Below are 23,251 nucleotides of genomic sequence, written 5' to 3' on the forward strand. Positions count from 1 at the left end.
TGTATCAAGTGATTTTTCCCCTAAAAAAAAACATAGTTAGGAGATATTATGTGTTCAATATATTTATATGGTTGGAATTTGTGTGATTACTGGAATTTGTTTGGATGATTCTTTTAGAGAGTTAAAAATACTTCTTAAATAGTTGTTTGTCAAACATTTTAAAAGTATTTTGGGGTAAGAAGCGAAGCACTTTGAGTATTTTTTTTTACAAGCACCGTTTTCTCTTATAAGTGTTTCCAAAGGGAAACACGGGAAGCACTTGGCCTGATTAATGAAATTTTTTATATGCCTAAACTACTACTATTTGTTAATTTCGGAAGTCCAAAGTATCTCAAACTTTCACAAAGCCTCAGAACTGCTTTTAGACTCTCTATCACTCTCTTCGGGTTGGCATTTGACCGTTCTCAGGACTGCCTTTAGACTCTCTATCACTCTCTTCGGGTTGGCATTTAACCGCTCATAGATTTCAATGGTTGGATTGAGATCCACTCTTAATCTTTGTGTCCAGAGTCTGCGAACCGAGAGATTCGAACCACTCAATTTAACCATACTACCCCAATTAATTCATTACGCTAATCCACCTAACAACAACTCAAAAACTTAAACGATCTAGATCTCTTTCTCCCTTTATTCCGCGAACTCACAACGCATAAATCCAAAGTGAATCTCATTCATCAACGACCACCCTCTTCCACCTCTTAGATCTCTCCGAGTCGACCTAGATCAGATTCTTTTTCTTAACCCTAACAGTTAACTTAGATTTCTGTCCTATCACGTTTCCAAAGAAGTCCTTTTTCATTTTTTTGATTTGGAGATATTCTCTATGATATGTGAGGACATGCAGCAACTTACAATTCTGAGGTCCTTCTCATTTCTTTTTAAAAAATCGCAATCCATGATGGTGGATTTTCCCCACCATTAAAACAAAAAAGATGACAAGTATTCCCTTGCCAGCAAAACCATTAATCAAACACCAAAATGGGAGGATGTATTATTTGAAGATCAATGGTTGCCAACTAGCAATGTGGCTTACAAGTGCATCAATGATTAAGAAAAAACTTTGATGCAATCAAAATGTCACATGTACGATATCTTAAGTCTATTATGCATTGTCGTATGAAAAAGTTAACATGTATCTCATTAACTTAAAATACCTTTAAATTGATAATTCTGTTGTTGATAAGTTTCCCTCATCCCATGGACACGTCCTTCTTTATATGCAAGTAGTTGTATGATTCATTATTGTACTAAACGTGTAGAGAGCACATTCTCATAATTTTTATGGAAAAAAAAAAAAAAAAAAACCAAATCACATACTCACAACCAGCTATGCAAATATGTGCTGGCAAGCTTTTGCCAGGCGTAGAGATTCTTTAAGAAAAACTTCAAGAAATTAAGGAAAATAGGGAGGGAATAAAAGGATACAAAAAATATAGAGTTTATGCAATTTGAACAATTTCAAACACCAAACAACTGCTTTTAGTCCTTGTCACATGGTTATTGTCTGCACCAACTTCACCACCAGTTTTTAGGGTTTTGGATGAAGGAGATGCAGACTGGGAACCAAAACCCCGAAACAAAAATAATAGAAAAATAAAAATAAAATCCAAAATTGAAATACTAGGAGATGATGAACATGGTATGAAATTAATTAGCCTACAGGCCCTGATCAACGAGGTAATCGCCCAACCTCTCAACCACCATGTTGCACTGCCCTGGAGTCACTGGTTCTTCGTAGATTCCGAATACTAGAGCTTGCCCAGTTTTCTTTATGGTGATTCCTCCAGAGCCCTGCGAAACCAAAGTAGGAAGAATATCTTAGTCTAAAACTTGTGCATTGAATATGTGTAGTCCGACTATATATGGAACGGACAAAAGAACAAATTGTTGATATGAAATCGATAATGCGTCAATATCATTGAGCTAACAAAACGTAATGACATGTTATTGATACATTATCGACATTATGAAAGGCTCGTACCTTCTTGCCACGAATGACAGCGCCAGGCTCTCCCTGGATTACCATGTACTTTGTGCCTCCAAGGTGCAAGCCAGTTGGAGCAAGGTGACCCGGTTCCTCGAAATCCTTGTTGATACCAGTCATCTCCTCTGGCTTAAACTGCAAGTAAAGATTGATATATAATGTTCCCTAAGTAAATCCACAAGCACATGCATTTCTGTGTGAAAGAGATCAACCACAGATTCACAATGCTGCATGCAAACAGCTACATTGAACACCAACCAACATACAATAAAGACGGAAATATAAGTATATTATGGTGTCAAACTGTGAACTCGTAGTATTAATCACGACGATTTATGGATGAATGTGTGTTTCGATTCCCAATATGCCAATATAACCATATATTGTTTGGCAACATATTTCTCTAAGAAATCACTATCCTATGATATTTTGAATATATGGATCAGATGAAGTAAATCATGTAGTACAATTATATTGAACACCAAATACATACAACGAAGACGATGGTAATATACTATGTTGTCAGATTGTGGACTGGAATAATAACCATGACGATTGAAGCTTCAAGATCGTCTCTGTGTACAGTGTGACGATACAACCAATTATTATCCAGAAACACATGTCCGAAAAGAAAGCACAAAGGAAAGCATGCAAATGGTGAAAGGTGGAGCGGGGTAGGGTTGGACCTGAGGGAAGGAAGAGCTCTTGGCCCAGACACTTCCATCAAGACCGACGATGGCAGCGGCGGTGAGATGCTGTCCCTGCCCGTCAATGTCACACATCAAGTGGTCGTCCACGTAGGTCTGCCACGACATTTTCGATTACCTCGATCTTGTAATGCAAGAGTGTCTTCTGTGTTGCTTGTGGTGCTGTTCTTTGTTGTTATACAGGTAGCTGTGAGGATTGTTTTCTGAAGGAAGAAGTGATTTGTTTGTTTGGTGGAGTTATTAATAATGTTGTGGTTTGGTTACTCCATTGAGGTTAGTTTGAGAAAGCAAATTATAAACAGAGGGAGGAGAGAGAAATGTGGGGGGAGAGAAACATGGATCTCATCTGATGGCTCACCTCCCTTCTCTCTATCCTTCATATTCATGCTGCCACGTGTCGCTTTGTCCTTGGTCTTTGCTCCACTTTGACCATTTTCCCTCTGTTTCTGTTCGAGAAATATTGCTGTTTATCCCAAATCTCATTTCTCTCCAAATCCATCCATCATACTCTTACCTGAAATTGCCAACAGAAATGCCTATTCCCTTTCTTTTTCTCTCAAATCTCCAAACTATCCAAAAAATATCGTATAACCAAGAACTACAAGCTGTTTAATGTTGTAGTCCGATTTTGGAATAGACGTATGTTCTTTAATCCGTCATTATGATATAAAAAACACGTAATTGTCATTGTAAGCCAATGGAATGTATGAACATACTATTAATGCATTCTCGACAATATCCTGTCTATTTTGTAATGAAGAAAAGAACGTCTTGCACCAAGAATTTCTAATTCAAGTTGACAATTTGATTATCATACATCATCTGTTGGATCAATTGGTAACAAAATTTTGAGCTATCGTATTTAAATTCAAACATATGGTGCACCAAGAACGAAAAATTGGTAAAAAAATTTCTCTGCATCATTGGCATTCATAGTAACTTACACAACTTCACGAGTTCAACAAACTATGAAAACGTATCCTCAATGGGGAAGGAATTTTTTTTTACATTTGCAACAATTATGGCCCTATGATTAAATTGCTTCCTTTCTGCTTGTTAGTTTCGGCCTCCACAAAAGTAAGAAAGTTGAAATGATCGGAAAAATCTCATCCCCTTTGCAGATCACAATCACTCACTAAGTCGATAAGACCTCCCTCTGAAAGCCGCACCAGCAGCAGCTGGGGGAGGTGGTTGGGTTCTGCTAGTTGGTGGAGGAGCTCCGATCCTCCATCTTGCGACTATTTTACGTCTGTTCAGTAACAGTTAAGGAAATCTTTATGGACAAACTACCTTCAAGTGAGTATGATTAATTGACGAGTGATAAATCAATTACTACCATGTAGCGCTAAAGCATGGCAATGCCCAGAAAAGCGTGACAACTATACTGCAAAAAGAGGACGATTATGATACGTAGAACATGGATGAGCTACATTTATTTAGGTATGCAAATGTGGTGATCCAAATACGAAACTAAAACTTGAGTGCAATGAGCTACAAGTAGAATGCAGTAGGCAAGCACGGAAGAAACTAAAGTTCAAACAGATGATATGTGAAGGAGAATGAATAGCAATATGATAGCTTCGATTTTGCATGAATTACTTTGCAACTTTAAAAAAAAAAATAAATGAATCGAGTAAGGATACACCCATCTCGGAGTTTGTAATATGTTCTTTCCACCTGCCAATGGATGCAACACAGTCAAGAAGTAAAACAGATGTCCGGCAATGATTCCCAGCAGATCTGGCATAATTGCGGAACCAAAGATGACGTCCAAGGCAAGCATTGCCCAGGGAAGATAAAACGCCTGCAATCACAATATACAGAAATTGCATGCACCAGACATTATGAATAAGTAGATGCAGATAAATTACAAAACAGAAGCACCCAAGAGAAACTTTGAATGTATACCAATGTCCGTACCTTAAGTTGCACGAGACCATATATGTTGACGTTGGCATTTGGAAATTCTCTACTCCAGACATAAACAAGCATGAACACGAGAGATATTCCCAAGAAAGGAGAATAAAATATAGGGATAGCAGATAAAACCTAAAATTTCAAGACAAGAGTAAAGATGAAAACAGGAAATATGATTGGAGTACAATTCACTGACAATAAGATCCTATCAAGCTACACTATATGAGACATAATCAAAAGCGCAACAACTTCCTCAAGTTTAAAAATTTCAATAGTATATTTCCCTGTGAAACAAAAGGCTGCAATAGTAGATTGACACTGAACAGGAAGATAAAAAGGATACATGATGAAGAGTAAAAACGAAGTAAAATCGGCCTTTTGAGTTAAAAAAAAAAAAAAAAAAAAAAAAAATCAATTCCCCTTTAATTTCTAGACAGCTTATGTGATTGTAAGTTAGCCTAGACACCACAGCAAAACAGACTTGACCTTTCTGAAGAAACAGACTAAAAAGCAAAAGTATGATGATGACAACTCACGCACCAATAATGTCGTGGCTCCAAATATCATCATCCATAAGAAATCTGCTGTTCGTCGATCAAATGGTCCCTTTTCAAGTTGAACTCCATATCTTGCTCTGTGCAATAATTAACATTTTTGTATTAGTGCATGAATAATCATGTTCCATTATTCAAATATCAGTTGATCCATTAGTTGAAGAAGTATGAATCTGTCTCCGACTAGATAACATGCTGCATTAAAGGGAAAGTTGTATGCTTTCAAAAGGAGAAGTACCACTAGGTATCCTATATAACTATTACTTACAGAAGTATAGACTGACAAAGATCTATTTTCAGTTCATCTGACTAGGTATACTACAGAACTATTACTTACATCATCAGAAGGCGGATTCCAAAGTTGACGGAGAAGTTTCCAAGGAAAAAGAAGTTTGTAAACAACCTCCAAACCTACAAAGAATGGTGAAGTTCAAAATCCCCAATTGATATCTTAACAACTAAGCACAAATCTTATATTATCTGATGGGATACATACCTGGAAATGTGAGAATACTAGTTTATGCACTAATGCAATACTTTCCCGATCATAAAGCCCCAATTGAAAGGTTGTCGTTGCAATTACACAGAGGGTACCATAAGCCTTGCTTATGGGTGGGAGTGACTGATACCATCTGAAACAAGCAAATAATGGTTGTAACTTGCGATCGGAGCAACTGTATCTTCAGGGAAAACAATAAGATGCACAAGATAGCTGGATGATCGTACTCAATCATCGTGGACAAGAGCAGAGCCATTATGAAGATAAAACCATATACAATATATCAATCAAACCCTATATTGTCATCAATCCAATAAACCACTCGTTGCTATGCTAACTTCATCTGGAAGTTATACACCCACAACAATGCCTAACTTAGCTAATCTGTCCAATCCACAATCACAAAAACCCGATTTCTTGGGGCAGCAACTCAAAGTCCTCAGGGCCATGAAACCAATGCAAACACTCTAAAACATTTAATATAACCAACACCAGCATCTCAAGAACTCCCATTTAAAAATTGGGTTTATCATCTTTTCTCCAAAAAAAAAAAAAAGGGTTTATCATGTTGTACACAACACAGTTGAATTCAAGTTTAGGATTCAAATTGCTACTAAAATATAGCTAAACAAAAACACCATCAAATGCAACCTAGTAAAATTTAACAGCACCAAAATCAAAACCCAATATATAAATTCAAGTATAATGGCAGAAATAATTTATAATAATAATCCATGAATCTGAGAACGAAATAGAGAGAAGAAAGAAGAGGGTATTAGTATTACTCGGCAGGAGAAGACATGGGTGAACCAGAATTGAAGAAAGCTAATTTGAGCGGTGACCCAGTCGAGATCTCTGTCCAGTTCCTAATTGCTCGGTTCGATCTAATAACTTCGATTTGAAGGCAAGGGAAGAAGAGGCTTGCTCATACAAAAACGACCACCCAGAACCGGAAGCTTCTGTAAGTCCATCGCTTTCGTACACGTTTTTTAGTACTCGCACGTGCGAACCGCTTGCAATTGGGTTGTTAATTGGGCTGAGCATGTGCTTGTTGGGTTGAGCCCTATGAATTGAAGTTGGGCTAGGAATTGACCCAAAAGTTATCAGCTGGCTATGGGGTATCTGGGCCACTGAGCCTACAGGTCACTGACCCAAAAGTTAGGAGTTCAATATGGGATTAAATTTTCTTTTGTATATGGGAATTGTTATTAGTACTCCAAAAATCTCATTCTACATTCTAAATTTTCTATATTTGGAAAGAAAAATACACTCGTGAGGAGTGTAGAATGAGATTTTTGAAGTGTCAATAACACTTCCCTTGTATATATGATAAGATTTAGTGGCAGATTCAAAAAAAAATTCCTTGGTGGAGAGATGTATCTTGGTCTGGAGTTCTTGCCTAAATTTATCTCTGTGTTGGTGAGTGGATCTTATCAATTGTGAGGTCAGGGCGATTAAGGAAGTTGAGATGAAGAAATTTAGATAAAGTGGGTGAATTTTGGTGAAATGGGGTTGAAATGGAAGAGAGAAGCTATATATGGCCACTAGTTTTGGGTAGAAAAGGATAAATGTGAAGAACATTAGGCTCCATTATAAAATCAATTGATAACATGGAGGATAGTTCAACGTCTTATAAGTTCTTGCAAGGTATCTTTTTTTTTATTGATGTGGGACTCTTTTACCTTCACATCCTCATATGCTCCTCACATGTGATCAATTTTCAAGCAAACATGTGGACAACCCAAATTGGGTGACGTAGAGTACGTGTGGCCACTGGGCATCACACGCGAGCCAACTTGCTCTGATATCATGAAGAAAGTTGGGGCTTCACTATAAAACCAATTGGCAATATAAATAGTAGTCTAACCTCTTATAAATTTTTGCAAGATTTCTCTTTTTACCCATATGAAACTCTTTTACCCTTACATCCGCGTAATATGCAGCCCCACACCAACTTTCCTTTCCCAACTACTGGGTGGGCAAATGCAGTCTGGTACGGAGATTTTTCACAGTTTGGGTGTGCAGCTGACCACCCTTGTCATTGAGCGAGTCTACCCTTGCGCATCTTCATGCATTTGCCTAGGACTACACTATTGTACTCTTTGATGTGTGGTGAATTTCAAGCCTAGCATGCAGACAATACAATTGGGTGACGTGGGGCACATGTGGGCGTCAGACTTCACACATAGACCAACTTGATCTGATACCATGAATAAAGTTGGGTTTCACCATAAAATGAAAGAAAAACTAATGAAAATGATTTGAAAACTTTGAGTTTTAACGATAGAGACAAAATAACGGGTAAAATGAATAATATTATGATTGATTTTTTGGTGTAAAAATGTGGTTTTTCGTTAAAATAAATAGTACCATGAGTTTTTCGTTAAAACTCTCTAAAATTCATTGACAATATAAATAGTAATTCAAGTACTTATAAATACATACAAAGTAATTTTTTTTTTCCGATGTGATCTCGAAATCCACCACTTATAAGATTTAATGTCACAATTCTATTTAAGCTACAACTCATTGACTAAGAAGAGAAAAAGTTGCATGAAACATTTTATAGGGAGACATATCTTCATCATACGTTTCACCTAAATTGATCATTATGCAGTGGGTTCTAGAGGGTCCTAATGCATGATTAAGAATTAGTTAGTCTTAAATTTCCATAATTTATGGTTTGATTTAGAAGAATATCGTCACTGCACCAATTATGGTCCTGGTGGACCAAACCAAACCTACCCAATCTTCGTAGGAGATTATACAGTGTGCCCGAATGACCTGTCTGCTGCTGCTGTCAACTTCTTATATATTAATTGATATCTTCACCAGCAACCCCATGCTGCTCTGCTCAAATGCTTGCCTATAAATGTTATAAATAAAAGTCACCTGAGTAGGTTTTGTAAAAAGACCAAAAGGGCAAAACTAGAACGAAATGGATGCACCATACGCTGTGTGCTATGTTCATGCACTGCACGTTCAATGTATACTAGCTAGCTAAGGCCAATGATTTTCCGGTTTCTTCTTTCGCACTCTCAGTTTCTTCGCTTCCGGTTTTTATGGATAGTGTTGTTCACACTCTATTTTTACTTCTCACACACCCCTATTAATTATTGGTCACTGATCTTCTTCAATTCATTCGATTAGATGACATAAAATTAAGGGAGGTTTGAGAAGTAAAAATGAGTGTATGGATAGCACTAGCCGCTTTATGTTTTTCATATCATCTTGTTTTTGTCTTTTGATTCTCTTTTAATTTATTTAATTCCAAAACTAGAAACAAAGGAATGAATGCAAAACAGGTAAACAGGAGTGAAAATTATGATTCACGTGATAGTCGTTTCCTAATGACAACACCAAAAGCTTTGATGGTAAAGAATTTACTCTCGTCCTCCTGATGGATGAGAGATCGACTTTCATTCGGTTTCACGCTTAAATATAAGGAGGATTTGGTTCTAATGTGTCTTCACATTAAAGAAGAAAGAGCGTTGCTTTAGACATGATAGTCACTCTAATGTATGGTATACCATTTACCCTCATATTTTGATAACAGTTCAACTCTCGTTTAATTTCACTCGTTACTCTCATATTTGGTTGACTTATCAACTCTCGTTTAGTTTCACACAACTAGAAGTACTCGATGCTAGACGAAGCATTCACATCAAAAGTTCGACTAGTCTTGCTGCGGACGGATTAATTACATCAGTTCTTAGTAAGTGCATGAAATTAAGTTTGTAAACTCACAAGCCCCATGATGCTTCTTGTCCCTGCAACACAAAGCAAAGCCAGCCGACAGAATGGTACTACATTGTTAAATATTGTTGTTATTATTAGCCTATTACTTTTGGCTAATAATTAATTAAGGATGTGGGATTAAAGGTTAGGTTTAATTGGATTAATAAGCTCCGTAATGCTAGGGTAGTCGGAAGATAATTCCTGTATCAAGAAAAATAAAATTAAAATCATGTGATAAAGTCTATTAGGATATAGGCCCAAAATTAAAAGTTTTGTCAACTCTCTATTAATTGTTAGCTCGTGAGCCTCACATATGAGGCTAAAAATATAAAGTTTCTTCCACTCTCCATTTTATTCTCATATATTTAGCTTACGTGCTAACAATTAATGGAGAGTTGAGAAAATTTTTAATTTTGAACCTAAACCCTAACGAACTTCACCACATGACTTTAAATCTTAAATTTTTTACCATATAAACTATCTTCCGACGCCTTTATTATCGCAAAGACAAATAAAATGAGAAACAATTATTATATGGCTTTATAGTGAAACATTGGAAGCGTAGCGATGCAACAAGCATCATGGTTTGAACGAGACATTGCCAAACAAACAAATGTGGTATACCTACACGCTTGCTCCCCACAAATCAATATGTCTGCCCACCGGTGACGAATTAGATAAGGTTAATTACTACAAAAAATCATGAAGGTTTAATTAATCAACTAGTTAATCAAGTTAATTATCTGTCTTATTTTTATCGTTTCGCGGTTTGAAAATGCTTCTCTAAAAAGCTTTTTTGTTGTTCATAAACATTTTTGTGGGAAATACTTTCTGGAAAAAAAAAGTACGTTGAAGTGTTTCTTAAAAAATTGTCAAAAAATGCTTTTCGCTATCCAACAACAGTTCTACTCATTTTAAAAACACTTTTAAAGAGTTAGTTCTAATTGTAGTGTATTAGTGGGATTAGAGAATTTTCTATCGAGTTGTGCCTTATCGCTCTACGCAAGAAAATAGTAGCTTGAAAAATTGAAGCCGATTATCGAGCGTTGATGTGTTTTCTTGCTCACCTAAACTATACTAACTCACCATTTCAAATTTCAATAATTTTCTCTCTTTTTAAAAACAAAATAAAATCAAGTAACCTCCCCCACTAGTGACAAAATGGATTAAAAGAAAAACATTCCAAAATGCACCCAACAAAAAACATTGCATATGACCTTTAATTAATATTGACACTCGAGAAATTAAATTTCTTTTTCTTGGGGCCATGCATGCACCTTGAATAAGACTTAGTTGTGTCGACCATTTAATTTTGTGGACCAATTAGAATTTTTGTTATGAATTCACACCAATCTTTTGTTCACTTGTTCGTATATTGCTAAGTTGGGGCATTTTGTTTTTCTTCAAATTGTCTTTGAATTTAATCAGAAATATGCTTAATTCATGCGATATAGGATTAAAACTGTGTACGATAGATATTTTTTACTGACTTTCGCAAAAAAGAATTTTGTTAACTTAGAGTTACTCTTTTCATGAGATATAAATAGGTTTCTGAATAAAATTATTTGCTCCTATGACTTATCTAATGACAAGTAAGCAGAAAATAAAGGGAGGGAAATAGTTGAAAGTATGAGATGAATATTCATGACGTTTAGTTGTCATCATACTTAATGTGTCATAGGAGCAAATAATTCAACACCCAATGAAAGGTTAATAATGTTAACGCGGTGGAAGATGGATGGACTTTCATAGCACGAGAATATTGACATTATGTTGTATTATGTACGTGTTTCATTTCGAGTTAAATACAGAGGTTAAAAACTTTAAACAAAACTAAGAAACAGCATCAGAACAAACAAAACGAGTCTTGAAGATCCCTGAACAATCATCCGTCAACACTATCCAAATCAACATATGAGGATCATGAAAACTGCAAACCCCAGATTCATATTATAGCTCAAGCTAGTCAGATAATCAGCAACAAAAATATTTCTTCTAAAAATATGAATCATTTGTCATATTTTGCTTAATCAAGTTGACAGTGAAAATATTTGCACCGGATTTCTCAATAGCGGTGTATTTGTGTTATGAAAATTGGTCCAATTAAAAACGGAGGCAGATTGTTTGCTCTTCTGTTATGGTGCTCTCCTCATATCCTCCTCCTATTTGTACGGTCACGGTTAAGTCACGTTAACATTTTATATTCATATTACTTTTTGTTTATCTCTATAAAAAAAATTAATATAAAATGTTAATATAATTTAACCGTGATCGCACAAAATAGAAAAATATGACGAGCACACCATATTAGGAGGCCAGACAATCTGCCTCTATTAAAAACAACTGTCCTGAACGCCGATTAGACGGCGCCAACAGAAACGAAAAGCCACGTGGGGAGTTTCTAGTGCTTTCTTTTATTTCCGGCAAGTGGTTGTAAGTCGTTTTGCAAAGACAAATGGTCACACAACAATCAAATCCAATCCAGGTAGTCCAGGCTGGAAAGGGCTCCTCTAAGATCCCTTCCACCAAGTCGTCTTCATCAAATAATTTAAGTCTTTAAAATTTAATTTAACAACTAAAATTATTATAATTTTTAAAATAAATTCTTATTTATAACCATTAATCAAATTTCAAAAATCTGAATTAGTTAATAAGAAAGATTTCGTGAAATGGATCCCGATAAAATCCCTTTCCGTCCAGGCTTTTGAATGAGAACGTGGTGACAGCCTTTGCCAAGCTGTGCTGTGACCCCACTTGACACACTTGTGGGATCCACTTCATTTCCCTTTTCTTGGTCCTTTGCGTTTTATCCTTTTCCCCATCCCCTTTTTTTCCATTTCATATCACTTTCTAAGCCTTGACTCTTGAGTCAATCGCCAACTCAACTCCAATTATCACAATGTTAATCCAAATTGTATAATCATTTGTTTGATTTATTTTTTTAATTTTTTTTTGGAAAAATCATTTGTTTGATTAATATAGTGTGTAAAAGTAAAAACATTAATATGCAATTTATAAAAATATTGATAGATATATTAATATCGATATTGGTTGACTATTAACAATGACAATAGAGTGAGTATGTCAACTAATTTAGATTTAGTTGAAATTAGAGAAACATTTTATAAAAAAATTCAAAAGCTCGAAATTTGCAATAAGTTGCGACAAAATTTTTGTAGTAATCGATAAATATCGTCAACATTAATTTATTTTCTTCTATTTCGCTGATATAAGGTGAAATTCACATTTCACCCCCCTTTTCATATGGATCCTTGTTTTTTCGAATATGCTTAAATTATGATTTTTCTGAGTTTACTAAAATGTTAGATTATTTTAACTTATGATTTTACATAGGTTTATTAACATGTAGAAACATTAATCGCACCTTGTTCTTTCATACATTTTTCGGATTCACAACTTCTCTATTCAAAGAAATGTCATTTTTCCTGATTCATACAAATTACAATCTGATATACATACAAAAATAACTTGCTAAAATCACAAACGCTTTTAGGACGCAAAATAGTCCACCAATTGTAGTAGAAAATATAATTAAATGAAAAAATGACAAAAAAATACAATCTCACCTGGCGACAATAAAATACAGAGAATATCCACTCCACAATAAAAACATAAAGAAAAAATGGAAACAAAAAAGTGAAACGCTAAAAATGGTAACATGCAAGCAAATATAATCCAAACAACACAACCTCCATTTTTCAGTCCCCTCACTCCAAAAAGCTGTCTCCTCCTCCTCCTCCTCCTCCTCCACTCCCACTTCTCAAAAACTCAATGGATCCATGCCCCTTCGTACGTCTCAATGTCGACTCTCTGGCTCTCAAGCTCCCCCACGCCACCAGACCCGCCGGTCCCGGAGTCCACTCCTCCACCACCCCCTGCTTCTGCCAGCTGAAGATCAAAAACTTCCCTCCCCAAACCGCCCTTCTCAACCTCTCCACTTCTGCTGGCGACTCCCCGCCCGACTCCTCCACCTCGGCTCCCGGCTTCCACGTGGACCCCACCCTGCTCCGGAGGCTTGCCGGGAAGCCCGTCGCGCTTCGGGTCTCAGTTTATACTGGTCGGATGGGCCAGACATGCGGCGTCACCAGTGGGAAGCTGCTAGGCCGAGTCCAACTCAGCATTGACCTGGACTCGGCTAGGGCTCACTCGATCGTGATCCACAGCGGGTGGGTGAAGTTAGGGAAGGACCGCGACAAGCCCTCCGCCAGGCTGCACTTGACGGTCCGAGCTGAACGAGACCCCCGGTTCGTTTTCCAGTTCGGAGGTGAGCCGGAGTGCAGCCCCGTGGTTTTCCAGATTCAGGGGCGGGACATACGACAGCCCGTTTTTAGCTGCAAGTTCAGTGCGGACCGTAACTCGAGAAACCGGTGAGTTTTCCTTTACATGCGGTTCTGGCGCACTATAGTCCAGAAGATTTGACTTTAGCTAACGTGTGCCTGAAGTGGTGGTTAACTTGAATGTGTAAATTATTAACTTTTTTCTTTTTCTAGTGTTTGTTTTTTTGTATGAGTTACATTTTGGATAATGTTATTCATAAAAATTTTTTATTTCTCATACATTTTTATTATTTTTTTTTTATTAATGATCGTCTTCGATTCATTTGATATAATTAAAATTTAAAAGAGGTGTAAGAAAAATTTTAAAAATATATATAAAAAATAAAACTGGTTAACACTACTCTACTTTTGGAATATTACGTTTCTTGTTCATGCTAGGCTTGCTTGTTAGTGCCTCCCCATGTGCTTTCTTTGATGAATTGCTTCATGAATTCCGGGACTGGCTAAGATACATTAAAGTACTCAATACATCATCCATGGACGGTCAGATGTGGTCATTAAATGTCGTTACAACATATATGACCGTTAATCATTGGTTGTTTGGTTTCAAAAAGATCAATCTTGAAAGTAATTTTCTAGGAATGATAAGAACTTTGAACAATTAGTGGTAGTTGCATTGCATCTCTAGTCAAACAGAAAATGTCAACTACTTCCCTTCCATGTGCAAATATATTTGGTCTCAGATTCTACATGTTCTGTTTAAGATTATATTCCTGTGTGACAACTCCATTCTGTTTAAGATTAATTAAATTAATACGATCGTAATGATTAATTAGTTATTGATTTTGTGTGTAATCTGCAGATCTCTCCAATCAGATTTTACCACCATTAACAGAGGATGGATGAGAACACTATCTGCTGATAGAGAAAGGCCAGGGAGGGAAAGAAAGGGGTGGATGATAACAATTCACGACCTATCCGGCTCGCCCGTGGCGGCCGCTTCCATGATCACTCCCTTTGTACCCTCCCCCGGTACTGACCGTGTGTCCAGGTCAAACCCTGGAGCATGGCTCATCCTCCGACCCCATGGCTTCTCAATCAGCAGCTGGAAGCCATGGGGCCGTCTTGAGGCATGGCGCGAGAGAGGGCCCATTGATGGCTTGGGGTACAAGTTTGAGCTTGTCACTGACAACGGGCCTAGCAGCAGCATTACCATTGCCGAAGGCACGATGAGCGTCAAAAAGGGCGGAGAGTTTTGCATCGACAGTAGGTTAAATAGAGATTCGGGTTCGAATTTGAGGTCACCGGTGAAAGGTTTCGTGACGGGTTCAACCGTGGAAGGTGAAGGGAAAGTTAGCAAGCCTGTGGTACAAGTAGGAGTGCAGCATGTTACTTGCATGGCTGATGCTGCTCTTTTCGTCGCACTTTCTGCCGCCATTGATCTCAGCATGGACGCTTGCCGGCTGTTTTCGCATAAACTCCGAAAGGAGCTCTGCCATGATGAACAGAATTGCTTCTCCTAATTTAAACTGGTTTAAATCCTTAATTTCCTTACTAATTTATCCTCTCTGCCGCTGTGACAACCAATTAGTTTTTGCTCAGTTTGTGAGGAATTGTTGGTTTGAGCACTCGATATGTATAATTTTTTTATCTTTAATTTCCTTTTTTCTCCACATTCTTTGAGTTTGATTTTTCTGATTTGATTGTGCCCCTGGTTTTGGCGTTGGTTACACCTTGTAATATTACATCATTTATTCTATCATCTATATACAACAAATTTACAAATGGCTATATGTGAGTCTTCCCAGCTTCTAAAATAGTGGATTGTAATGGGCGAATCCGTGGGCTGATCCCTTTTTTAAGGTTATTATTGGATTATCCAATAAGGTGGCCACACAAAAAAACGTATGATCTAAATAAAAAGAAAAATTATTTCGCGTGTATGTGTTGCTCTCAAGGCATGCAATCTCTATTCATTTAAAGGAGAATTCATATGTGACTCACATGAATACGATCAACGTATACTAAGTTATGATATATTACAAAACGTTACGTGTAAGTCAATGATTAGATGTATAGGTAATATTGTATGTAATTATCTTAAAATAGATTGAGCTTTTGTTAAATCTGTTAAACCTGTTGATGTGATTTATTTTCTAAAATTGATTTGTGTTTTTTTATTTTTTATTGTATTAATTGTTCTGATAAGATTTTCCAAAATTGATGTGGTAGCAAATTTGATTTAGTTTCATTTTCGAAATTATAATTATTTACCCAAAAAAAAAAAGCAAACGAAAATGCGGTAAAATTTGTACTTTTTGCGGCGAAATTTGTACGTTAATAAACAGAACAAAATCCAAAATCCCAAAAAAAAAAAAAAAAAAAAAGCTCTCTCGGAGTCTCTCCTCCTCCCTCCATCTCGATTTTCAATCCGAAACCAGAAAGCTCTTTCCGATTCCCGCAAAGATCTTTCTGGGTTCATCAATGGCATCAGTCCACCACCGCCTCCTCCTCCTCATCACCCTCCTCGCAATTCCCGCCTCCTTATCATCCCAATCCGTCATCCAGATGCCGAGGAAACGACACCGCTTTGCCGCCTCCGACGACAGCCTCTACTGCGACAGCTGGAGATTCTCCATCGAGACCAACGACGCCGGAACCTGGTCCAACATTCCGTCCAGATGCGTCCGATTCGTCCAGGACTACATGACCGGCGACCGGTACCCGTCCGACTTGGCGTCCGTCGCGGATTACTCGCTGAGCTTCGCGAAGGGGGTGACGATGTGCGGCGATGGGAAGGACGCGTGGGTGTTCGACATCGACGAGACTCTGCTTTCCAATTTGGCCTACTATCAGGCCCATGGATTCGGGTAAGCTCCAATCGATCACAGCCGTCCGTTACGATTGGTTTGATTTTTTACTGCAAATTAAATTGTTGTGGGGTTGGAAACCAGGAAACGTATGCCTTGTCGGGGTTGCTGCGGCATATACATGTGATTGATGAGTCATTGGCAGGTGTGATTAGCCAATGACAGGCTGCCACGTAAGGTGGATATGATAGTGTGCTGTGTGATGCATGCTATGGCGCAGCACCCCCGTGGTATAAATATATGGAATAATTGGAATTGATGGTGAAAGTTGAATTTAGTGATGGGATCAGACATGATAAAAGAGAAATTGAAAGAAAGTAGATGGAGAAAATGGAAAAGAAATCGAAGTAAATTTATATCTTCATTTATAGTAGCATTTAAATATATTAGAAAATGAGTTTAACTATATTCAATGATAGTAGCATTTGAGGTGTAGACAAGCTTGATGGATAGTAATAACAAAACAATAGGTGATCCTGCTAGTCATAACCGAAGCCTAATAGCTTAAAATCGCATTAGTTAGCTTTATAGTCATGCGTTAAGCATGTGAAAAAACATGCACAAGAGAGCTTAATATGTCACACGATTGCGTTATATCTTTTTTTGTCATGTAGTAAGTGCTTTGCACACGAGAAATTGAATCATACTTAGGCATGTTAAAACACATGCATAAGAGAGACTTTATTATGAGAGAATATGTCACATGATTGCATATATATTCTCTTGTGTCACGTGATAAGTGCAGCTATGTACACGAGAGTTTGAGTCATGCCTAAACATGTGAACACATATGCACAAGAGTCTTTATTAGGAAAGGATATGTCATACGACTGCGAATATATTCTCTCGTGTCACTTGATAAGTGCTCGTGTCACGTGATAAGTGCTCTGTACATGAGAGTTTGAGTCATGTCTAAGCATGTGAACAAACACGCATAAGAGAGCCTTTATTAGGAGAGAATATGCCTTATAATTGCAGAGATATCCACTTACGTTTACAACGTTGAAATCACGTGATAAGTAAGGCTAACGCAAGGAAATACCCGACTACACAATGGATTTTCTACTTTTTCGAGGACACATTTCTGTAGGCTTGTTTTTGGTTGGTTTATTTGTTGGTCATTTGGTTTGTTAACTTGTGACCAATGCATGTAAAAGACGATGCTACACATACCCTTTTAGTTCGTGCCAGAGTGAACTCTCACCTGTCTCACCTGTCTCACCTGCAGTTGTAGATGTGAGAAGGAGAAATGTTCCCTGGAGTTGAATAACTTACGCTAGTAAATGCAGTTTGCTGTGGAAAAAAGAAGGCCTTTGCCGCTTTTCACATGTAAGCGTTTGGTAACATTATTTAGAGAAAAACACTTCAAATCCAATACTAGGAAAAGAAAACCCAACTAACTTGGTAACGAAGGAAAGGCAAGGAATTTCACAACTAAGATTCAATTAGAGTGACAAGTGGATAGATGAGTCGTATAAAACTTCTTGTCGGGGTGTTTTTTTCTAATTTACTTACGGGGAAAAGAACTTATAGCTGAAGTATGGGTGGATTGCACAATCAGCATTTTGTTCATTGCCTTCCAGTCCTCAACCATCCATTTTATCACTGAGAGTTAACACTGTGAAAACGTATTGCTCGATTTCCCGACAGATACTCTTACCTGGTTTTGGTCTGGTTTTTATGTTCTTCAACCAGAGTTAGTTATCCAGGATTACTAGATTACATCAATGTTTTTAGCTGTCTTAATTGATTAAGTGTTTCATAAGATGAAATTTGACAAGGTCTACATTCTTTTGGACACAGATCGGAGACGTTCAATGAAGCATTTTTCGATGAGTGGGTGGATTTGGCTGAGGCACCTGCTCTCCCAGCAAGTTTAAATCTATACAAAGAGCTTGAGCAGTTGGGTTTCAAGATGTTTCTGTTAACTGGGCGGAGCGAACATCAGAGAAACGCCACCGCGAGAAACCTTCTATATGCAGGTTACAACAATTGGGAGAGGCTGCTACTGAGGTACAATGGGGGATAACTTTCCCTCTTTCCTTTTCCTTTTTCCTTCTATTTCTTCGTAACTCTGCAGTAAGGATTGCTGATATGTTTGGTTAACGATACAGAGGACCTTCTGATCAAGGAACACCGGCCACGGTCTACAAATCCCAGAAGAGATCGGACTTGATAAATGAAGGTTATCGAATTCACGGGAGCTCGGGAGATCAATGGAGTGATCTGATAGGTTTTGCTATTGCTCAACGATCGTTTAAACTTCCAAACCCAATGTATTACATTGCCTAGCAAATACCAGCATTCAGATTACATTGTTGTATTGGTTGCCATCGTTCGTTTGCTAATCCGGCATGATTTAGAAGCTTTGTATATGCCTCGTTTGATTTGATTGGAAGAGGAGTGTCAGGAACTGTTGCACACGCGTGTGGGGATGATTAGACCAAGTGTGTACACGATTGATCCTAGAATTGCTTGTGCATAACTTAAAGGCCTGTTTATGATTGCTTTTGTAGGAAACAAAAGTGCTTCTTGAAAAAAAAAAAGACTTGAAAGTTTTCGTTTCTTCAAAATTCACTTTTATGATTTATTAAATTAACGTAATTAAAAACGTTTTTATTTACTGTCATAAAACACCTTAAGCCTTTGTTCATATTATTAACATGTCAACATTTTATTGAAAATTCAAATACTTCTTGAAAAAACACTTGAAAGAGTTTCATAAAGAAGTTTATTATTCGGAAAGCGCTTATACAATCTATAAACGCTTTTAAATTTTTCTATTTAAACGTAAGTAAAAGCGTTTTGACGGTTCAAAAAACACTTTGTTTAGGATGGGGATTGTCTGCCCTCCACTTACAATCCCCTTCCCATCCCCTCATATTTAAGCGGTCACAGTTAAGCCACGTCAATATTTTATGCTTTTTGTCTTATTATCTCTATAAAAAAAATTAATATAAAATGTTGACGTGGCTTAATCGTGACCGCTTAAATAGGAGGGGATGAGAAGGGGATGGTAAGTGGAGGGCAGACAATCTCCATCCCTTTGTTTAAGCGTAAAAAATTTGGACAAGATTGTCTGCCCTCTCACTTCCCGTGCCCTCTAGTGCCATCTTGTTTTGTGTGGTCACGGTTAAGTCACGTCAACATTTTATATTGTTTTTTTATAGAGATAATAAGACAAAAATAAATAGTAATATAAAATGTTAACGTGGCTTAACCGTGACCACACAAACAGAAAAACAGAAGTAGGAAGGCAGACAATCATTGTCCCAAAAATTCTTCTCAAACTATTCCCTAGTTGAGTTGGAGTACCTTTTACTTTTAGGTAGAAAAGAATCATGCAAAGTTTCCAAACATCCTTGTTCAACAACCATCGATAAAGACGAATGCTTTTAATTATATGAGCACTGAAATTTTTTTTTTTTTTTTGGAAACTTTATATGAGCAGTTAATTGGGAATGCCAAAACAAGATTTCTAAAGTTGAGAACAAGTCACGTGACACAAGCCGATAAACACATACATCCCAATGTGCCACAAAATACCACATAATTTCCATAAGAATGTCACATGACAAACAGAATCAAACCACTTTTTATATAATCCGCTGATTCTGCTCACGATTCTTCCATTACTGAATTCGAGAATTCTTGACTGTCGAAAATGCGGTCTAGTACAGAAAGTGTCATAAATAATACAATTGGATGATTTTTTTAATTAAAACTTTCAGACATTTACATTATTACACTTAATACACCGAACCGTATTGCTAGAGCATTGAAAAATTTGTAACTGAAATACAAAGCGAATCATATAATCTGCTTTTTTTAAAAGCATTTCTGGATATTATAATTCCAGATGAACAGAGTTAATAATAAAGAAATTAAAATGAGTAGGATTCAGGAAGCTTGAGTCATAATTTGCTATTAATAGTAGATTAAGTTGTACAAAAAGACTGAAATCTCCTGTTTTTATGGAGAAGAAGTAGAAGACGATGTGTAGAGGGACCCACATACCAGAGGCTTGGACCCCGGAATTCTCAGGCAGTTCAACCCGCCGCCCGGAATCAGAGAGCATTCCGGTTCCGGCCGCTGCATGTTCCACCCGGGAATGCAATTCAGGGAGAAATCAAACCCCACATTCCGGTAGAATAACTTCGTACATTCCTGACTGAACCCGGAAAAGAAATTGTAAGCAACGGTCAGATTCACCAGACTTTTCAACGAACACACCAAGTCCGGCAGTACCCCAGACAGATTGTTGTGCGCCAAGTTCAGAACTTCGATGTCTTCCAGGCAAGAAATCGTGTCGGGGAGATGACCCATCAGGGAATTATGGCTCGCGTCGAAAACCTTAATGTCTGTGAAGATCCCGACTCCTTCGGGAATGCAGCCGGTTAACCGGTTGTTAAGGAACAAAACCTCTTTCAGCTTCGTCCCCATGAAGCCGAAGCTGGCCGGGAGGTTGCCGGTGAACTGGTTGTTTGCGAAATTGATGACGGAGGCCTGGGAGTTTCCTAAACTTTCGGGGATTTGGCCTTCAAAATTGTTGTTGTTGAGGAAGATGGCGTCGAGTTTCCGGTTGAAGAGCTCGTCCGGGATCGTGCCGGAGAAGCTGTTGAATCGGAGGTCGAGGTAGATGAGGTTCGGAATTTGTAATGTGACCGTTGGGAAGCTGCCGGAGAAGAAGTTGTTGCTGAGGTCGAGTTCTTGGAGGGCGGTGAGGTCTCGGAGACTTTCAGGGATTTGGCCGGAGAATCTATTGCTGTTGAGGTGGAGGAGAGAGAGTTGAGAGAGAAAAGAGAGCTCTTGGACGAGATTGCCCTTGAGATTGGCGTGGTTGAGATCTATGCCTGCAACTTCTTGAGAATCCGGCGAGCAGAAAACCCCTGTGTAAGAACACACATTCGGGCCAACCCATGAGTCTAAAACCTTTGATGGGTCGTCGGAGATGGCGGATTTCCACGCCTGGAGGGCGGTGAAAGCTCTGTCGAGGTCTGAAGGTGAAGGCCCAGATGAGAATGGGGGATTCCCATTTCCATTGATTCCTCCACCAATCCAAACACCGCCGCCGCCGCCAACAGGGCCGACATTGACACCAACTCCACCGCCCACATTAATCCCAGCTTCTGTGGGGATAGCAATCAGTAGGAGAAGTGCTAGAAACCACCATTTCTCCATTTTTCAGTGGAGAAAACACTACAGTGCTTATTTGCTGGGTTTACTTGTAAAGTTTGTTCAAATCTGGTTGCAGCAGCATTGAAGAGAGTAGAAACTGGTGGGGTTTATTTGGTCTTGAATTGGAGTAAAGTACGTCGTCACTTCAGATATCACTGTAGTAGACTTCTTAATGAGCTGTTTGTCGTGTTCGTGTCATATTTATTATCTTAATGAATCATTTCATGTCAAACCCGTTATGTTAACAAGATCTTAACATGTGACCCGAGAAGGACCCAATTCGTTAACAGATCGTGTCATGTCAGGTTAACGGATATGCAAGAAACAGTCATGTCTAATGTCTAGATTTGACAAACGATATCTTAATGAGTTATTAACAAGTGACACGATAACGATCCGATTCTTTAACGAGTTCTTAACAGATAACCCAACAATGACCAGAATAGTTAATGGGTTGATCCTGACCTATTATTTTTGTGTCAGATTATCGAATCGCGCAAGAAATTATCCGACCTAAACTATAGTGATATCTTTATCACATGAAAGTGTTCATGATCGAGATATTATTGCATTAATATCTCCGTAACATAATAGTGCTCATGATCAAAGATACTACCACAATGACATTTTCGTCAAATAAAATGATTCATGACATTTTTGTTTTATTTATCTTTTATTAGTGTTTTACCCTTTTTTTTATTTTATATATAAATGTTTTGGCTTTCATGGTGATAGAACAGGCTGGTAAGTTGCTTTAGGTGATAGAGCTGTTCTGGTCAGTAGGTTGGTCAATTAGTAAACTCACCAAAATAAATGAGCAGGGCTAAATTAGTCTGTATGAGCTTGCATAATGATATGATTTAGCTCCTAATCATTGGACAGAGAATATCTCCACATCTCACTGTTTGGAGTATAAGGATCAGATAATTTGAACAGTTCAAATGAGACGGTCCTCATTAATTTATTTTATTAGTCCGCCTCTCACAAATCGAAAATTTTAATTTCTCTTTCACACAATCAAGGTCCTGAATTTTCTAATCTTCAAGCTCCGAACAGTAAAGTTTGGAAAGATTCCAAATACCTAATCATTGAGAGAAAGCAAAATGAAAAGGAAATAAACACTTTAGTCTAATATCACCTATTGTAGGCTTGTATTATAACCAGACACATTATTCAAATAATAGCATTTACTTTTTCTATGTGCCTAAAGAACGAAACTAAAATATAGAAATCTCTTACTTTGGTAAATTGTCATACAAAATAATGTGGTCAAACAAATGTACCCAAATTTTTCTCTCAAAACACAACGTTACCCACTATAGACTTCATTTGCTTTCATAGGAAATTAATAGAACTTATGATGTGTTTCCAATACATACAAGCACCACAATTATTATCCAAGAATTAAACGGAGTATATCCCAAATATGAGATGGTTTAAATCATTTGCTTGTTTTGTGAAACGAATGGAGCTTCTCTTGACATTTAATATGCACCGATGTATATA

The 23,251-nt window shown here is 37.6% G+C and overlaps 5 protein-coding genes across 5 annotated transcripts; 2 read left to right on the plus strand and 3 right to left on the minus strand.

Annotated features, from left to right (window-relative positions):
• Positions 1-1,462: 1,462 nt before the first annotated feature.
• Positions 1,463-2,930, minus strand: LOC137748847 (profilin-2). Its single transcript, XM_068489035.1, has 3 exons — positions 2,671-2,930; positions 1,982-2,119; positions 1,463-1,791 (listed from the first exon to the last, which is right to left on the minus strand). Exons 1-3 carry the CDS (start codon positions 2,797-2,799, stop codon positions 1,657-1,659), a joined length of 402 nt encoding a protein of 133 aa, XP_068345136.1. The 5' UTR covers positions 2,800-2,930; the 3' UTR covers positions 1,463-1,656.
• Positions 2,931-3,589: 659 nt separating this feature from the next.
• On the minus strand, positions 3,590-6,593 carry LOC137748517 (derlin-1-like). The gene is made up of 7 exons (XM_068488683.1): positions 6,447-6,593; positions 5,659-5,794; positions 5,500-5,573; positions 5,149-5,242; positions 4,612-4,740; positions 4,335-4,495; positions 3,590-3,940 (listed from the first exon to the last, which is right to left on the minus strand). The coding sequence occupies exons 1-7, from the start codon at positions 6,461-6,463 to the stop codon at positions 3,820-3,822; spliced, it is 732 nt and encodes a 243-aa protein (XP_068344784.1). The 5' UTR covers positions 6,464-6,593; the 3' UTR covers positions 3,590-3,819.
• Positions 6,594-13,136: 6,543 nt separating this feature from the next.
• LOC137748703 (uncharacterized) lies at positions 13,137-15,456 on the plus strand. The gene is made up of 2 exons (XM_068488881.1): positions 13,137-13,787; positions 14,560-15,456. Exons 1-2 carry the CDS (start codon positions 13,192-13,194, stop codon positions 15,218-15,220), a joined length of 1,257 nt encoding a protein of 418 aa, XP_068344982.1. The 5' UTR covers positions 13,137-13,191; the 3' UTR covers positions 15,221-15,456.
• A 606-nt stretch (positions 15,457-16,062) lies between these two features.
• Positions 16,063-18,941, plus strand: LOC137748797 (acid phosphatase 1-like). Its single transcript, XM_068488983.1, has 3 exons — positions 16,063-16,567; positions 18,371-18,580; positions 18,682-18,941. Exons 1-3 carry the CDS (start codon positions 16,182-16,184, stop codon positions 18,857-18,859), a joined length of 774 nt encoding a protein of 257 aa, XP_068345084.1. The 5' UTR covers positions 16,063-16,181; the 3' UTR covers positions 18,860-18,941.
• Positions 18,942-20,301: 1,360 nt separating this feature from the next.
• On the minus strand, positions 20,302-21,813 carry LOC137749044 (leucine-rich repeat extensin-like protein 6). Its single transcript, XM_068489230.1, has one exon. The coding sequence runs from the start codon at positions 21,746-21,748 to the stop codon at positions 20,540-20,542; it is 1,209 nt and encodes a 402-aa protein (XP_068345331.1). The 5' UTR covers positions 21,749-21,813; the 3' UTR covers positions 20,302-20,539.
• Between the last annotated feature and the right edge of the window lie 1,438 nt (positions 21,814-23,251).

Source organism: Pyrus communis, chromosome 10 (genome assembly GCF_963583255.1).
Source record: "Pyrus communis chromosome 10, drPyrComm1.1, whole genome shotgun sequence".
Taxonomy (NCBI): domain Eukaryota; kingdom Viridiplantae; phylum Streptophyta; class Magnoliopsida; order Rosales; family Rosaceae; genus Pyrus; species Pyrus communis.

Bases quoted from the DNA above. Each gene is read 5' to 3' on its own strand.
- LOC137748797 (XM_068488983.1), top strand. From the start codon at position 16,182: ATGGCATCAGTCCACCACCGCCTCCTCCTCCTCATCACCCTCCTCGCA. The intron at 16,568-18,370 runs GTAAGCTCCAAT...TTTTGGACACAG, and splicing joins TATCAGGCCCATGGATTCGG to ATCGGAGACGTTCAATGAAG. The intron at 18,581-18,681 runs GTACAATGGGGG...TTAACGATACAG, and splicing joins TGGGAGAGGCTGCTACTGAG to AGGACCTTCTGATCAAGGAA.
- LOC137749044 (XM_068489230.1), bottom strand. From the start codon at position 21,748: ATGGAGAAATGGTGGTTTCTAGCACTTCTCCTACTGATTGCTATCCCC.
- LOC137748847 (XM_068489035.1), bottom strand. From the start codon at position 2,799: ATGTCGTGGCAGACCTACGTGGACGACCACTTGATGTGTGACATTGAC. The intron at 2,120-2,670 runs GTCCAACCCTAC...CTTTACTTGCAG, and splicing joins AGAGCTCTTCCTTCCCTCAG to TTTAAGCCAGAGGAGATGAC. The intron at 1,792-1,981 runs GTACGAGCCTTT...TTGGTTTCGCAG, and splicing joins CTGTCATTCGTGGCAAGAAG to GGCTCTGGAGGAATCACCAT.
- LOC137748517 (XM_068488683.1), bottom strand. The intron at 5,574-5,658 runs GTATGTATCCCA...CATTCTTTGTAG, and splicing joins TAGTATTCTCACATTTCCAG to GTTTGGAGGTTGTTTACAAA. The intron at 4,741-5,148 runs GTGCGTGAGTTG...TTGAAATTTTAG, and splicing joins TTGGAGCCACGACATTATTG to GTTTTATCTGCTATCCCTAT.
- LOC137748703 (XM_068488881.1), top strand. From the start codon at position 13,192: ATGGATCCATGCCCCTTCGTACGTCTCAATGTCGACTCTCTGGCTCTC. The intron at 13,788-14,559 runs GTGAGTTTTCCT...TGTAATCTGCAG, and splicing joins GACCGTAACTCGAGAAACCG to ATCTCTCCAATCAGATTTTA.